At 37.1% G+C, this 16989-nt stretch overlaps 1 protein-coding gene across 7 annotated transcripts in view; it reads left to right on the top strand.

Annotated features, from left to right (window-relative positions):
* mast4 (microtubule associated serine/threonine kinase family member 4) overlaps positions 1 to 16989 on the top strand; it is a 138911-nt gene that overhangs the window by 101397 nt on the left and 20525 nt on the right. For 6 of the 7 annotated variants that reach the window (XM_079608349.1, XM_079608348.1, XM_079608346.1 and 3 more), the window contains 13 exons: positions 2857 to 2926; positions 4306 to 4384; positions 10980 to 11134; positions 11679 to 11754; positions 11850 to 12059; positions 12250 to 12351; positions 12566 to 12698; positions 14078 to 14145; positions 14590 to 14681; positions 14885 to 15093; positions 15724 to 15862; positions 16195 to 16327; positions 16799 to 16964. In XM_079608349.1, coding sequence (XP_079464475.1) covers positions 2857 to 2926; positions 4306 to 4384; positions 10980 to 11134; positions 11679 to 11754; positions 11850 to 12059; positions 12250 to 12351; positions 12566 to 12698; positions 14078 to 14145; positions 14590 to 14681; positions 14885 to 15093; positions 15724 to 15862; positions 16195 to 16327; positions 16799 to 16964 — 1632 coding nt within the window. The remainder of the gene's footprint in view (positions 1 to 2856; positions 2927 to 4305; positions 4385 to 10979; positions 11135 to 11678; positions 11755 to 11849; positions 12060 to 12249; positions 12352 to 12565; positions 12699 to 14077; positions 14146 to 14589; positions 14682 to 14884; positions 15094 to 15723; positions 15863 to 16194; positions 16328 to 16798; positions 16965 to 16989) is intronic. The other variant, XM_079608347.1, reaches the window with a different exon arrangement.

Genomic DNA, 16989 nt, shown 5'->3' with positions numbered 1-16989 from the left:
ACTCATTCTGCCGACTGCGCACACACTGCCCCTCTGCTCTATTGGAAACCTTTAAAGAGCATTCAGCATTACTGTTGATTTAATTACAGTGTATTAATCTGATTAAATGTCACTTTAGTTTTATAGTCATGAAATCTAGAGGCAGTCAACTGGCTCATAACAGCATGTGCTCTCAGATGCCATTTAGAATAGCATTTATAGACTTGAGTTATGAATTGTATGAGGATAAAGCTTAATACATGTATAAGTTGATTTAGACTACGGATCAAAATTTGGGGGTCGGTAAGATTTACAAAAAAAAAGTCTCTTCACCAAGGCTCCATTTATTTGATAAAAAATAGAGTAAAAACATTCATATTGTGAAATATTATTGCAATATAAAATAACGGTTTTGAATATACAGTGCTGGTCAGAATGATTTGCCCCCTTGGTAAATATGATCAAAAATGTCTGTAAAAATATATCTGCATTGATAATCCTTTTGATATTTTATTTTAAGAATCTAACCTTTCATTGAAGTAAAAACATTTAAAGTGGGGGGGGAAATCACATTATAAAATAAATGTTTTTCTCCAAAACACGCTGGGAACAATTATTTACCCCCTTTTATTAAATACGTTTTGCAACCTCCTTTTCGCAAGATAACTGCTCTGTGTTTTCTCCTGTAATGCCTGATGGGTTTGGAGAACACCTGGCAAGAGATCAGAGACCATTCCTCCACACAGAATCTCTCCAGTCCAGATCCTTCAGATTCCCTTGGTGCTTATTCTCTTCAGTTTTTCTATAGCCATTCATTTTCTATAGGGTTCAGGTCTGGGGACTGGGATGGCCATTGCAGATGCTTGGTTTTGTGCTCGGTGACCCATTTTTGTTCCAAACATGGCCCATTATAAGATTTCTAGCAGAGGTTGTCAGGTTTTGATTTTTGATCTGTTGGTATTTGATCAAATCCATGATGCCATTTGTCTGAACAAGATGTCCAGAACATTAGACCCACAGCATTAAAGATACAGCAGAGTATTTAATTTTACACATGGGTACTTTTTTATCCCTGTGTGCGCCAAACCCATCTTAAGTGTTTGCTGCCAAAAAAGCTTTTTTGTTTTGTTTCATCTGACCACAGAACCTGTCCCGTTTGGAGTTCCAGTATCAGTTACTTTTCAAATGTTCTATGGACAGATGAAACGACAACAAAAAAAGAGCGTTTTGGCTGCAAGCACGTAATATGGGTTGGGTTCATACAGGGATAAAAAAAAGCCTTTTAAGATGATAACCTTTTACTTCAATAAAAGGTTAGATATATATATATATCATATATAAATAATAATTATATATAAATATATATATAAAATATCGATGGGATAAACAATGCAGATAGGCAAATCATTCTGACCAGCACTGTAATTCCCCATTAAAAATGTAATTTTATTTCTGTGATTGCGAAGCTGAATTTTCAGCATCATTACTCCAATCTTTGGTGTCACATGATATTCCGGAAATCATTCTAATGTTGATTTGGTGCTTAATAAACATTTCTTATTATTTTCCTATTATTGAAAATGTTTGTGCTGCTTATTATTTTTTGTTGGAAACAGCAGTAATCCCTTTTTCCCCAAAATTATTTTATGAATAGAAAGTAAAAAGAAAATGTGTAAAAATCTTTACTTCTAATATGAATGATTTGGTAGCACTTTACAATAATGTTCATTAGTTAAAATTAGTTAAATACATTAGTTAACATGAACTAATAATACACATGCAATACTGCAAATAATAATAATACTGCAAGCTGCACATCAACAGCATTTACTAATCTTTGTTTATAGTCATTTCAACATTTACTAATACATTATTAAAATCAAGATATGTATTTGTTAATATTAGTTAATATACTGTGAACTAACATGAACAAACAATGAACTGCTATATTTTTATTAACAAAGATTAACAAATACAGTCACAAATCAATTGCTCATGGTTAGTTAATACATTAACTAATGTTAACAAATTAACCTTATTGTAAAGTGTTATTGATTCATTTTATGCATCCTTGCTAAATAAAATAATTAATTTCTTGCAAAACAAACTTCTGTACTTCTGTATGTGTATATATGTATTTGTGTGTATGTGTGTGTATATATATATATATATATATGTGTGTATTGTATTTTATATATTGTATTCACTATATCAGCCATTAGATTGGCATCAGATGTTGAAAACCTCAGGTAATAACATGCAAATTCCACATCATTATTAGTTGATTTCCATTATTTTCAAATCATTTGTCTCTGTTTATCAGTTCTGTGCGAATATCAGTAATAAGTCACTACTAATGAGCAGCGACCATCAGCAAAGCTCAGGGGCCTCTCTTTATCAACACCGGTGGGGCCACAGACATGGCTGTTAATTAACTATTAGCTCCTTCCCTTATTCAATCAGGTTAATTATCTGTAATTATTACAGGGCAAAAGGCTGTTTTGCTCTAATGGCCATGATTTGGAATGTCCCAGACCCTCAAATGTGGCCATATTGCCAAAAGCAATCCCCTAGAAACAGTGGGGTTCAGCTAATAAGAGCGAACATATGGTGACAATGGTGTAAGGCCTTTCTGGTCTGTCTCTAGGTTTAACTCACCCTTATTTTGTTTGTTATTTCTGTTTATCAAAAAGGCATCATAAAAATAAAGTTAAAACGGTCCATATGAGTCCATTATGATCCAAGGCATTTAAAGTGATAATAATAGTTTTGTGTGACAAACTAAAATGTTGTTATTTACTGAAAATAAGATTCAATGCTGAGCAGAGTGTTGGCACAGTAAAAAAGTGTGTTTTTGTTTTTGTGTTCTGTTTTTAGGCACCAGTCCACAAGACAGCCCTAGAAACTTCTCCCCTAGTGCTTCAGCTCACTTTTCCTTCACACGCAGGTAATGACATCGAAACAGATATGAATGATATCTATATGGGACACCTCAGTTTTCTATACAATATTTCCAATCTACCAAAAATGTACCTTGTGAATAATAAAAAAAGGAGGGGTCTAAGTCATATCTAGGGACAAGAGTATTGTAGAGACTTGGACTGGGCTCTTTTTGCAAGCAAACACCCACAACAACTTAGAATATTGTGGTGGTATGATTACCAGAAAATAAAAATGAAAGATGAGCATACTGTATAAACCAGCGCTCAAAATGCATAATCTGAGAGATAAATGGCTGTATTATTAGAATAGGTGGTCCAGATCTGTCAGGAATATCAGCATATCAGTACAATGTTCAAGTAAACAATGATCTTTGATGTGAGGAGCGTGTGGCTGATAAAAGCTTCTGGTTTCTGCTTTTGAAAACCTCAGGAGCTGACAGGCTTTCTACAATTTTAGATGGAAACAAATTTAAAACCGTGATTCAGAGGTTCAGATTTAAACCTGTCAAATCAAACTCTGTTTGATCAGACAGCATGGGGTGAAAAATGGGTCTTTTGTTTCTTAAATTCTTATAACTTTTTTTAAACTCCAATTACTATTATTTATTTATGTATGCATTTAAATTTTTTTTTACTATTTATAATCCTCTAGTCATGGACTAAGAGCAGACAGGTAATTCAAATTAAACTTATTGAGCAAATCTCATGATACCGGTCATGAAAATGTTCAGGTCAGATTGAAGCTTTTTTTTTCCCCTTCACACAATGAAACTTTTTTTAGGACCATAAAAAAAAAAAAAGTCCAATGTGACATTAGACATCCATACATAATTACTATATGTTATTTCTTCCGATTTTGGGATGAAATGTGACCTGGATATAAGATTCATGAGATTCACTCTTTTATACTTGTTGTACATTTGTCCCAGAAATCAACCATAATGCATCACGAACGTTCCCATGTTAACTGCATAACTGTTCACTATGGATATTGACATCAAGTGCCTGCATGACCATTTTGGGGATTTTTCTGTATTTACTCTACCCATTTATCTCTCCTCCCATGCAGTGTTTGTGGCATTTGTCTTCCTGTTATTATCATCAGACCATTCAATCAGCCAGGCCTTTTGGAAATTACACACAGAGCACTGCTCGAAATGATAGCAGCCCTAGCTCATGGATTACACGGCCACTGTCTTTCATCTGATCTACTTTGAAAATAAATGACTCACTCAGCATTTTCCTTTTATCTAGTGTAACACTCGCCTCTCGTCTTGGAGCCAATGCAATGCAATCTAGTATATGCAATTTACTGATGATGATTCTATACAGCACTTGTAATTACTTGAGGGTATATGGACTGAATGATTGTCTGTGTTTGTAGAACTGACGGGCGACGCTGGTCCTTGGCATCGCTTCCCTCCTCTGGCTATGGAACAAACACACCCAGCTCCACCGTCTCTGTAAGTACTGTGTTTTTCAGATGGTAGAAGTATGTGCATTCACTGGCAGCATTTTGAAGCAACAAAGTGACTCTTAAGTCATTCGTTTTCAGTGGTCTTTGAAGAGATTCAAGTAGTAATGGCCACTTTTGGTATTTTTTTTTTTGTAGAATTCCACCATGTGAAGCAGTTAGATACTTTATTATAGGAAGAAGACCTACCTGACCGCAAAAAAAATTGGTGGCATTAAGCCAATAATTTGCTGTCGTAGCCTTACAGTGAACCTAAGGCTACTTCTACATTTGAAAATGGCGTTTTGGTTTCAAACCACTCTCTGTCCACTCTAGTGTTTTCAAGCTTTTTCTAAACGTTTCTCATTCACACTGAAATGTCGGAAAGTGCTAAAATGCGTAAAACCGTGTAAAAGCTCACTGAGATGATACAGATGGAACAGACATCATAAAGTTCTCATGCTATTCTTCTGACAGGATCATTTTATTTGGCAAAATACCTCACCATGCACTGATGCGTCCACGGCGCATTCAGTCACCATTATATGTTTTGTCCAAAACGCAACTGATCTCATGTTTTGCCGCAGGACAGCAATTGCTAGTAAATTTTCTGTCATCTTTGCAAGACTCCGATAGGAAGAGTGTACAAAGTAATATATTTAGTAAAAGTGTATAGCACATGACAGGCACAATATCGGTATAAACATAAATATCTATCGGTTCAATATGCATCACATGACTAAAGATGCTTCATCATTTTCAAATACCTCAGTTTTCACAGTCCATGTACATTTACATTTATTCATTTAGCAGACGCTTTTATCCAAAGCGACTTACAAATAAGAACAATAGAAGCAGTTAAACTAACAATAGGACAATTATTTGCAAGTGCTATGACCCTTTCCAGTTTAATCTAACGCAGTACGTGTACTGTTTTTATTATTATTATTTTTTATAAAGATAATAGATATAGAATAGAAGATAAAATATTAGTATTAATGGATCAAGTGTTGCCAAAAAAGATGCGTCTTCAGCCGTTACCTGAAAATGGTTCACGGATTTGGCAGCTCTGGTTGAGTTGGGCAGGTCATTCCACCAGTAGGAACAGACCAGAAAAAGGTCAGAGAAAGCGATTTTGTGCCTCTTTGAGATGGCATCACAAGACTGCGTTCACTTGCAGAGTGCAAGTTTCTGGATGGCACGTAAGTCTGAAGTAATGAGTAAACGCAAGTTTTTGTTATGTAGGCAAAAGGCTGTGACTTGAATATGTTGCAAGCGGCAACTGGCAACCAGTGCAATTTTGTGAGGAGAGGAGTGACGTGTGCTCTCTTCGGCTCGTTAAAGACCACTCTAGCTGGAGCATTTTGGATCAGTTGCAGAGGTTTGACAGTGCAAGCTGGAAGATCTGTCAGGAGAGCATTGCAATAGTCCAGTCTGTATAGAACAAGTGCTTGGACAAGGAGTTGTGTAGCATGCTCTTATAGGAAGGGCCTGATCCTCCTAATGTTGTATAAGGCAAATCTGCAGGACCGGGCAGTTCTAGCAATGTGGTCTAGAAAGTGCAATAGATGATCAATCACAGCTCCAAGGTTTTTGGCTGACCTCGATGGAGTTATGGATGACGAACCTAGCTGAATGGAGAAGTTGTGGTGTAGTGTTAGGTTGGCCGGGACCACAAGCCAGTCTCAGAGCTTCAATTACAGAGAGCAGGGCAGTCTCAGTTGAGTGTCCACTTTTGAAACCAGACTAGTTGTTGTCCAGAAGGTTGTTCTGTGTAAGAAAGGAAAAGATCTGGTTGAAAACAACTTGATTTCGCGACGAATGGAAGAATGGATACCGGTCTGTAATTTTCCAGATGTGCTGGATTTAAGGTGGGTTTCTTAAGCAGTGGGGTTACCAGAGCCTGCTTAGATGCTGTGGGAAAAGTACCAGTGTAAAGTGAGGTGTTTATGATGTGTGTGAGTGCAGGTACAACTGAGGAAGAAATGGCTTGAAGTACTTTAGCGGGAATAGGATCAAGCGGACAGGTAGTAGGGTGATTGCAAAGGAGGAGTTTGGAGACTTCTGCCTCTGAAAGCAGAGAGAAGGAGGGTACAGTGTGTGTGTTAGCTGGTAAAATGTGTGTGTGTCAGTTTGTGGTTTGGTAAATTGGCTGCTGATGGTGGTTGTTTTTTATATGAAGAATGTGGCAAAATCGTCAGCTGTTAGGGTTGATGGAGGAGGAGGGATGAGAAGAGTTAGGAATCTGGGTGTGCTCTTTGAAAGTCACGTGTCTAGTATCTATAAAAACGAAAAAATGTCATCTTAACAATATATCTAAATTACGTGCTCTCAATGAAAAATGCAGAACAATTAGTTAATGTGTTCATGACATCAAGGCTAGATTATTGTAATGCTATTATGGGTGGTTGCCCTGCACGCTTAATAAACAAACTACAGCTGGTCCAAAATGCAGCAGCTTGAGTTCTTACCAGAACCAGGAAGTATGACCATATTAGCCCCGTTCTGTCAACTCTGCATTGGCTCCTTATTAAATATCGTATACATTTTAAAATATTGCTGATTACTTACAAAGCACTAAATGGTTTAGCTCCCCAGTTCTTGACCAACGCATTATAGTCCTATTTAGCACCAAAACTTTGGAACAATCTTCCTAACATTGTCCGGGAAGCAGACACGCTCTGTCAGTTCAAATCTAGACTAAAAACACATCTCTTTGGCTTAGCATACACATAACACATTATAGACTTCTATAACTCAATGTTACGCTGCATAGTTTAGATCAGCCGGAACCGGGAACACTTCCCATAAACCCTGATGTACTTAGTACATCATAAGAAGGATGGCGTCTACGCTAATATTAGTCTCTCTGTTTATCCCGAGGTTTACCGCAGTCCGCCGGATCCAGGCCATATCTGGTTCTGATGAAGGACCTGCGCCTGGACACAACGACAACGCAGTCCTAAAGTGTCAACTAGTATTTCCCCTGTGAAGGCCTCCCTCCCTTCCCTTTACCTCTGTACAGATAAAACGTTGTCGGGATAATTCCGGTTCACGTGGCTATGTGGAAGCGCTAAAAAATTCTGTATTATAAATTTTTCCAGGCTTGTACCTTGGAACCTATTTCATGGTTTGCGTTCTCGAGCCACCAGGCCCTGTTTTGTGCAGATGAGCGTCCAGATTGCATTAGGGGTTTTCTGTTAGAACCGTGTCGTGTTAGCGCCCCCTAAGTTAATAACTAATGACCGTTGCGAGGAAGTGAATCAATCAAAACTAACTTAAGCTGGACAATAACTTTATTCTAGAGCTGCTGTAAAGCCAAAACAATCAGTTACTTTAATTTTCTATTATCACTGTAAAGCTGCTTTGAAACAATCCATATTGTTAAAGCGCTATATAAATAAAGTTGACTTGACTTTACACTCTTCGGTCTTTACACTCTTCAGTCTTCACACACTTCAGTCTTCACACTCTTCGGTCTTCACACGAGGGCTGCCGCGGTATACTACTTACTTTATACTCACCTGAAATGTTGTTATTGAATACAGCTGGACACACCTCACTAGCGAAACCTCGTGACTAAACGCGAACAAACGAGACTTCACCAACAAGATTTCAGCTCGTGAGCACAGTAAACAAACACTGTTTCCTAGTAACTACAACGACACTTAAATAAAATGAGAAAAATATACAAAATACTTAGTTAATGTCAACTCCTGTTGCTTGACTGCTTCTTTCTAATAAGTGCTACAAAACACACTGTATAAATAGCGCGATTTGGCTTAGGCCACGCCTCACTAGCGAAAAAACGAGACTTCACCAACGAGATTTCAGCTCGTGAGCACAGAAAAAAAACTATTTTCTAGTAACTACAACGACACTTAAATAAAATGAGAAAAATATACAAAATACTTAATGTCACCTCCTTTTGCTTGACTGCTTCTTTCTAGTAAGTGCTACAAAACACACTGTATAAATAGCGCGATCTGGCTTAGGCCACGCCTCACTAGCAAAAAAACGAGACTTCACCAACGAGATTTCAGCTCGTGAGCACAGTAAACAAACACTGTTTCCTAGTAACTACAACTGCACTTAAATCAATTGAGAAAAAACATACAAAACACAAATGTGATGGGATGTACTCACTTTTGTGAGATTGTGTGTGTGTGTGTGTGCTCTTGTTTATGTGATTTATGAGGACACAAATTTGTATAATGACGTGTACAACATTGGTATTACAACTTAAACGTGGTTTATGAGGACATTTAATGAGTCCACATAATTCAAATTTATTACAAATATTAAAATGCAGAATGTTTCCTGTGATTGGTAGGTTTAGGGATAGGGGCAGTGTAAGGGGATATAATATACAGTTTGTATAGTATAAAAACCATTAAGCCTATGGATTGTCCTCACAAGTATACCAAAACAAACGTGTGCGTGCGTGTGCAGCTCACTTGGTTTTGGAACAGAGCTACAGTAATATCACATAGCCATTGTAGGATCTCCAATTATCAACTAAAATAGTTTGTAGCTTAATTTATACAATGCATGCCACCATCTTTGTATGTTGTCGTTATTGCAAGCTTCATATGCTTTGAAGCTTTTGGTTTGTGTCTGTGTCCTTGCACTAACATGTACATGCACAACTGAAATGATACTTGGCTGAGACTGTCTGCCATGGGCAACAGATGCTGCCATGACTTTGTCCCAGTCTGATTCATGTGCCTCTGAGCAGCGCCAGATTTGTTTGCTGGTAAATATGTCCCTGAAACTGTGCCAGACTGCCCATCCACTCACTCACTCTCTGGTTGTTGTTGTTTAGTGACACAGTTGCTGCAGCTGCCAATCCTTACAGGAGATGGCAAGCGATTTGATTCTGCCACACCAGCCAACTAATGTTCAGTTTACAGAAAATGTCCCCTTTACACTTGCAAATAAATATATTTACATTTCCACAAAAATCAGCATATTCCAATACAGTAATTTCAGAAGGATCTTGTGACACTGAAGACTGAAGTAATGGATGCTGAAAATTCAACTTTGCCATCAGAAGAATAAATTATATTTTAAAAATAGAATGAAATGGAAAACAGTTATTTTAAATTGTAAAAAAAATTCTCAATATGAATCAAATAAATGCAGCCTTGGTGAGCATAAGAGACTTCTTTCAAAAAGACTCCAAACTTTTGAACGGTGCTGGATATTTTATTTTTTAAGTTGAACAAGATTTTGGACCAGTGTGATTTCAAGTACAGTTTAATTTATTATTATTTTGTATTTATTGAGATGATCTATTATCTATTATCTGATTGTGTTATCTATTATCTGAATATGTATATTAGATATTAGATATTGTAAATCTAAATTAACTTTCCTTCATTCTACCTAGTAGTGCCACTCCCGTCTCCAACCCCACCCCTCTTAGAGCAGTACATGCAAAACACTCAACATGTACATAAAAAAAATGTCATCAAAATGAATTAAATAATCCGGACATGCATACAAAAGATGATGACCTCTGGTGATGACTAATGATTTTAAAGCCCAACATGCACACTTCTGAAAGGCAGACTTAAGTACTGTATATTTGTGAGAGAGAAAGTGGGGTGAAGTCATGTAGCTCGCCTTATTGCGTGCATAATATTTATATACCAATATATGTCATATGTCAAGTGATGGGATTTCGGGTGTACGAGCACCACTTGCACAACGTTGCTTCGCGGCTACTAGAACTACCACCAATTTTTAGCTTTCTATGTGTCTTTCATTGAAAATGAACTAGAGACTTGTACTTTCCACGTCCCTTGTGAAACTGTCTCTATGACAAAGTGTTACTGCTGCCAGCCCAGTTTATCAGCGCCCCACCGGGAGTTCTCTCGAATCTTCCGATGGCCATTCCGGACCTGTACATTATTTACTTTATGTACATTATGTACTTATTATATAATACAATGCAGAATTTGCATTGGCAGCTGTACTGGTGGCTGCGTGCTACATTTTTACATTGTAATATGAAAAGAAAAACATCTGAAAACATGCATGTGTATGATTTTTTATTTTTGTGCAATTTTATCAATAAACAAAATCGCCAGTCTTTCTCTTGCATCTCAAAGATTATGTTTAATTGTGATAGTGAAGTGGGGGCGGCACGACAGTGATTTGCCTAGAGCGGCAGTTGAGCTTGTGTCATAGTTGTCAATTCTGGATTAAATTTAAGATTCTCATGTTTACATGAAGGGAGTATTTCATCCAAAAATGGATGGTATTAGGATTGTCACAAATATGGAATAATATTAGATTGTGTAAATTATGACATTTGCTTTATGGGTTAATTAATCATGCTTTTTTGAGTACCTCACATAAATACTTGCGTATTGACTGAGGTCTCCACTCCACATCTTTGTTGGATTGCATCATCATGAAGAAACAGGAAAATAGTAAAAATCCATTGCTGTGTTTTAATTTTTATCCATCATCTGCATTATCCACCTAATGATGTGTAATTTAACACATCAGTGGGCATCTTTTCTTTCTTATTTTGTTTTCATTTCATTTCTCTTTTTTTTCTTTTCTTTTTCAATGTATTTTCGTTTCATTTCCAGTCGTCCTGTTCATCACAGGAGAAGCTCCATCAGCTGCCTTTCCAGCCCACACCAGATGAGCTCCACTTCCTGTCCAAGCATTTCTACACAGAGAGCATTGTTGGAGACGACCACAGAAGAGTCACGCCTATGCGGCCACGCTCCCGCAGTCTCAGGTACAGGAAGCTTAGATGTTGTCTTTAACACTGGTCTGAGATCTTTCTTTCTTTTTTTACATCTTAATTCACATACTATCTGCCCTGAATAGTATACAAGAATTACTGCATCTGAAAAGTATTGAAAGTAGTATGCCAAAGATGGTATATGCCTTTTTTTTAAGCTAATATTGCCCACATCACTTTTTTGACTGCTAAAGAGTGTGTTACTGTTCTTTTTTAACTTTTAGAGCTTAATTGTAAAAGGTAAAAGTTAATTTTGAGATAATTTACAATCAGCTGGTCATTATCAGAAAATAAACCTTGACAGAAACATGACATGAAGCAGTGCAGTCTTCTATCATCATGAAGGGCTTTATGTTGGTATGAAGATGTTGTAGTATGTCAAAGTATATACTACTATGCACTAAAAGTATGTACGCATGTATGCAAACTGGGACACAGCCCATCTCTTTTTTTCACAATATTAATATTACGGTTTTCATCAATATTTATGACATGACAGTATATTGAAAATTGCGTTTTTCTTCAATTGCATTGATAGTCCTGGAAGATCCCCATCATGCTGTGACCATGAGATTATCATGATGAATCATGTGTACAAAGAAAGATTTCCCAAGGTAAGTGTAACCTACTTTCACCAATCATCTTCAGTGCCAAGTGATTGTATCTTTATAGGGGAATTCATTGTTGGTTTGTATTCTCCACCTTTCAGGCCACAGCTCAGATGGAGGAGCGCATCAAGGAGATCATCCAAAGCAACTCCCCTGAGAACGTCTTGCCTCTGGCTGATGGCGTCCTCAGCTTCGCACACCACCAGATCATTGAGCTGGCCAGAGACTGCCTGGAAAAGTCCCGTCTTGGTCTCATTACTTCACGATACTTCTGTGAGCTCACAGATAAACTGGAAAGGCTCTTTCAGGAGGTAAACTATGCCTTCAGAGATATTGTTTTCTTCATTCTTCTGAGCTAAAACTAACTCTCTATATTTAAAATACCCCCCCCCCCCCCCCCCCCTGTGTATTCTTCAATTTAGAATGTGTTTCTGATCAATGCGTTCAATGATGCACGCATATTGATGACCACTTGTGATGTGCTCTGTTATTGTAATGCAGTCGACTGAGCGATCAGAGAGTGCAGAGGTGACCTTCATCAAGGAGCTGGTGAAGAAGATTCTCATTGTCATTGCCAGGCCTGCGCGACTCCTTGAATGTCTGGTAGGTTGTCAACAAGAGTTCCTCAACAATAATATGGTCCGGCTCAATCAGCCTTGTGACTTCTGCTGTGATGTGCTTCAGAATGCTTTAGTATTTTCCCAGTGTTTACCAAACATTTGTTACAACAACTTGATCTATGTTATTTAAGAAGTGAGAATATATTTGTACTGTCTGGTCAGTCTTGTGTTAAAGATAAATACGTTCTGTCTTGTAGGAGTTTGACCCTGAAGAGTTCTATCATCTCCTGGAGGCTGCAGAGGGTCATGCTAAAGAGGGCCAAGGCATCAAGACCGATATCCCACGATACATTATCAGCCAACTTGGTCTGACGAGGGACCCACTTGAGGGTAAGAGGACCTCAATACATGGGTTTCCAGTAGTCTTGGTGCATCAATGGGCGGTTCACAAACTGTTTCGGGCATATTGCACATAAAAATGGCAAGAACAGGCAAAGTTTCAATTTAATTGGCTGATTACTATAAACATCATTTTTTTAAGAGTCCATCAGGAAATAAAGTTTTATTCATAGGCTATCTGGCTGAATGTTTCCGATTAAGAACTAGTTGCTGAATTTTCCCTAGTTTACATCAAAACTTTTAATAAAATAAGATTTACATTATGGCTTACAGCTTATGAAAACCCCAAATTCAAAATTAGAATATTGTGAAAACGTTTTCCATAATCATCAAAATTATAACAAATAAAGGCTTGAAATATCTCACTTTGCATGTAATTAGTCTATATAATATATTAGTTTCACCTTTTAAGTTGAATTACTGAAATAAATGAACTTTTGCACGATATTCAAATTTTTCGAGTTTCACCTATATGTTCAACATCAGTAGCCTACGTGCAGAAAATATGATTTGTTTCCTTTCTTTTGGGTTTTATTTATTGTAATGTTAGTTTGTAATGTTAGCTGAAAGCCTTTACGGACACAACATTCTGTCACGAATCTCTGAATTTGTACTCAAGATTATCATTATTGGTAATGAGAACACAATATGCCCGTAGACCTTGATGCCTCTGTCTTGCCAACTCTGCCAAAGCAGTGTTGGTTACAAAGCCCTCCAAGGCTTTCTAATCCTCGGAGAACATCCAAATCATTTAGTGTGATGGTTGGAAATGGAGATAGGCAGCTGTTGTTAGGGCTTTCTGATGGGCTTAGTTCTCTTTAGAGACAGCTGAACGACCCTCCAGTTCATTACCTCCTGCTGTTCATCGGTTACTTTTGTAGACTCCTGAGAACTGCATCATTGGGATTTGTTTAGAGTGGCAGTTTTTTAGCGTAAATGTTTCATGATGCGTGTAGATTTGACTGTTGATTTCCACACCATTTAACTCATTTACAAACGTCAGCAGTCAGCTCTACCAAGTTACTCTTTCGGAAAAAGTGACTTTTGTTTTGAATTTCTTTTTTAATCATTCGGGGTCAGAGATGTTCCCGCTAAATTATTCACTAATGTTATCCCTGGAATAATGGAAAAAACATTCTGCATAGAAGACTCTCACAAATATATACAGTGAAAAAAAACTTTATAGAATCAGCTCTACTGTTGTTAAAATATTTTGTTCAATGATTTAATAATAATAAAAATAATATATTGACCCCTGAAGCACCTTTTTGTATTATCGATTTGGAGAGGAGGGGGTCTTGGAGTGAAAAGGGTTGAGAACCACTGCTTAAAATTAGTCCAGCATCTAATTAATTGTCATTGTCTTTCAGAAATTGCCCAGTTAACTAGCTATGACAGTGGGATTGCAGAAACCCCTGAGACGGATGAGTCTGTCAGTGTAAGTACTTTTATCTAAACACATTACCCAACACAGCAAACTAGTGAACTACTGTAATCATAATTGTTATTAAGAAATTAATGGAATATAAAACCAATAACCAACTATGATATACTGTTTCATTTTGGTTATACTTCAATGTGTCCTTGTTACAGTGTAATTATACATTTAAGTACTGAGTAATATTAATTAACTACATGTACTAGGGTTAGGATTAGGATTTAGGTGTAGTTATTTGTTTGGTTTGCTTGTAATTATATATGTAATTTATAGTTATTACTACAGTAACTACATCTAACGTGTAACAAGGACACTTTAAAATAAAGTGTTATCATTTTCTAGAATAAAATCAAATGTAAGGAAGAAATATACAAATATTTTTATAGTTTAAGAATTCTGATTAATTTGCTTTTAAAAGTCTACATAACACATATGTATATCTAGTCCCACAGTTTGAGCGCAGCACTACGGTCCCGGCGCAAACCCTGTGAGCTCGACTTTGAAATGATCAAACTGATCAGTAATGGGGCTTATGGGTAAGTGACAGTACTACATTTTGTTTCACATACTATTTTAAACAAATGGTTTGCAGTACATATAGCACAGTAAGCAAATTCCTAATAATTCTTTCAAAGCATAGTCCTTTAAATTAGTTTTCTCTGTTATGCTTGTTACTACGTGTTAAATTGTCATACACATGCCTGTTAATTTAATCCAAGAATGTATGTTTTCTTCACAGTGCGGTGTATTTAGTGAGACACAAAGAGACAAAACAACGCTTTGCCATGAAGAAGATCAACAAGCAGAACCTGATGCTCAGGAACCAGATCCAGCAGGCCTTTGTGGAGAGAGACATCCTGACTTTTGCTGAAAACCCTTTTGTGGTCAGCATGTATTGCTCCTTTGAGACACGCAGACATCTATGCATGGTTATGGAGTATGTTGAAGGTAAGCTGTAACACATGTACATAATTTGCAGTGCTGGAGAATGTTACTTTTGAAAATAGTTTCATTATTCTGTTACACCCTAATACAAGTTAAAGTACATTACATGGCTATGTTGTATCAGCGTAACATGTTGACAGGGATGCAGGGTGACCAGGCACCAATAAATAAAATGATAATAGTATTACCAACATTTGGGAACCACCTGCTACGTCTGAGACTAGCCTGACATTTTTATAATCTCATTTTTTTAAGTATTTACGTACAATGATGTAAATAAATTAAATCGAAAAGTAAATCTCTTTTCTTTTTCTTTTTTTCCAAAAAGTAACTTCAGCATTATAGTTAATTCAATAAGTAGCATTTATTTTTATAAAAGCATAATAATAAAAAATAGTAATAATTTGGAAAGTAAAATAAAGTGTTTGTACAAAGTGCTTTCCCATGAACCAACAAATAAATTAGACTTTCATATAAGCAAACAAATGTAATATATTTATGCAACATGTCCTCTATGTAAAATACTATTAGCACTCACGTTGATATAAAATGTATTTTAATATACACAGTTTGGAGGAGCCAAAAAGCCAGAGTTGTATGCAGCATTCATTTGTACATTTTCTATCCTGACAGGAGGGGATTGTGCTACATTGCTTAAGAATATGGGTCCTCTCCCTGTGGACATGGCCAGAATGTACTTTGCTGAGACTGTGCTAGCCCTGGAATATCTTCACAACTATGGAATAGTCCATCGAGATCTCAAACCAGACAAGTAAGCTGCTCAAAAATGAAACATGCACCATTCGCTGCTAAAAATCCCCAACTAAAACCAGAATACGGTAGCTGATTTAAAGTACTTTTGAGTTGGTCAGATCCTGTTAGCTGGTACAAGCAGCCAGTGGACCTGGTTTCAACCTGGAAAACCATCTATAAGCTAGTTAAGAGTATGTAGACCATATTGGACTGGCAACAAATCAGCTATCAAGTTCTTGGCATCCTTAGCTGATATGAACAGGTTTTTTTCCAGCAGGGTTTTGCTCTGATAATGCTAATACATGACTAATTATTTGTTGTATTGTCTCCCGTGTTATTACATTACGACAGTTTGTTGGTCACTTCAATGGGACACATCAAGCTGACAGACTTTGGCCTATCGAAAGTTGGCCTGATGAACATGACCACTAACCTCTATGAGGGTCACATTGAGAAGGATGCTAGGGAGTTCTCTGATAAACAGGTACAGATCCAATTCTCTATGGAAGCCCTGAGAACTTGATATTTCATTTGAAATCGCATAGTCATTGTCATAACCTCTATGATTGATATCTGCTAAAGATTTGGGACCAGTTGCATAAACACAGCCACTGTGTCTTAAGATGTAGTCTGACCAAATAGCAGTTAAGCAAGGTGTAATCGGTCTCACATGACATTTCAGATTTGAATTAGGCCAATCTACATTTTGTGTAAATGTAAAAGCTATGACCAATCTTAAAGTAAAAAAAAAATAGATTACTTACTTGTAAGATTAGTCTAAGCAGTATATGCAAGTTCTCACTGGTCTTTAGAGAAACATGAATTTCTGTGCTGGCCTTGGCTTGTTTATTATGGTGTTGGTTTGGTCAATCTAGGCTCCAGCATCAAAATCTACTGATCACCTGTTACATTGGACTTAAAGGGTTGTAACATCTGCAAACATTTCTCTCTACAGGTGTGTGGGACTCCTGAATACATTGCTCCAGAAGTGATCCTGAGGCAAGGCTATGGGAAGCCTGTGGATTGGTGGGCAATGGGCATCATCCTGTATGAGTTTCTGGTGGGCTGTGTACCATTCTTTGGAGACACTCCAGAAGAGCTGTTCGGCCAGGTCATCAGCGGTCAGTCACATTCTGAATTCTTGTT

This window comes from Phoxinus phoxinus (assembly GCF_949152265.1).
Source record: "Phoxinus phoxinus genome assembly, chromosome: 3".
NCBI classification, from domain to species: domain Eukaryota; kingdom Metazoa; phylum Chordata; class Actinopteri; order Cypriniformes; family Leuciscidae; genus Phoxinus; species Phoxinus phoxinus.
Note: the sequence above shows the minus strand (reverse complement) of the source record. Positions and strands in the feature narration are given on the sequence as shown.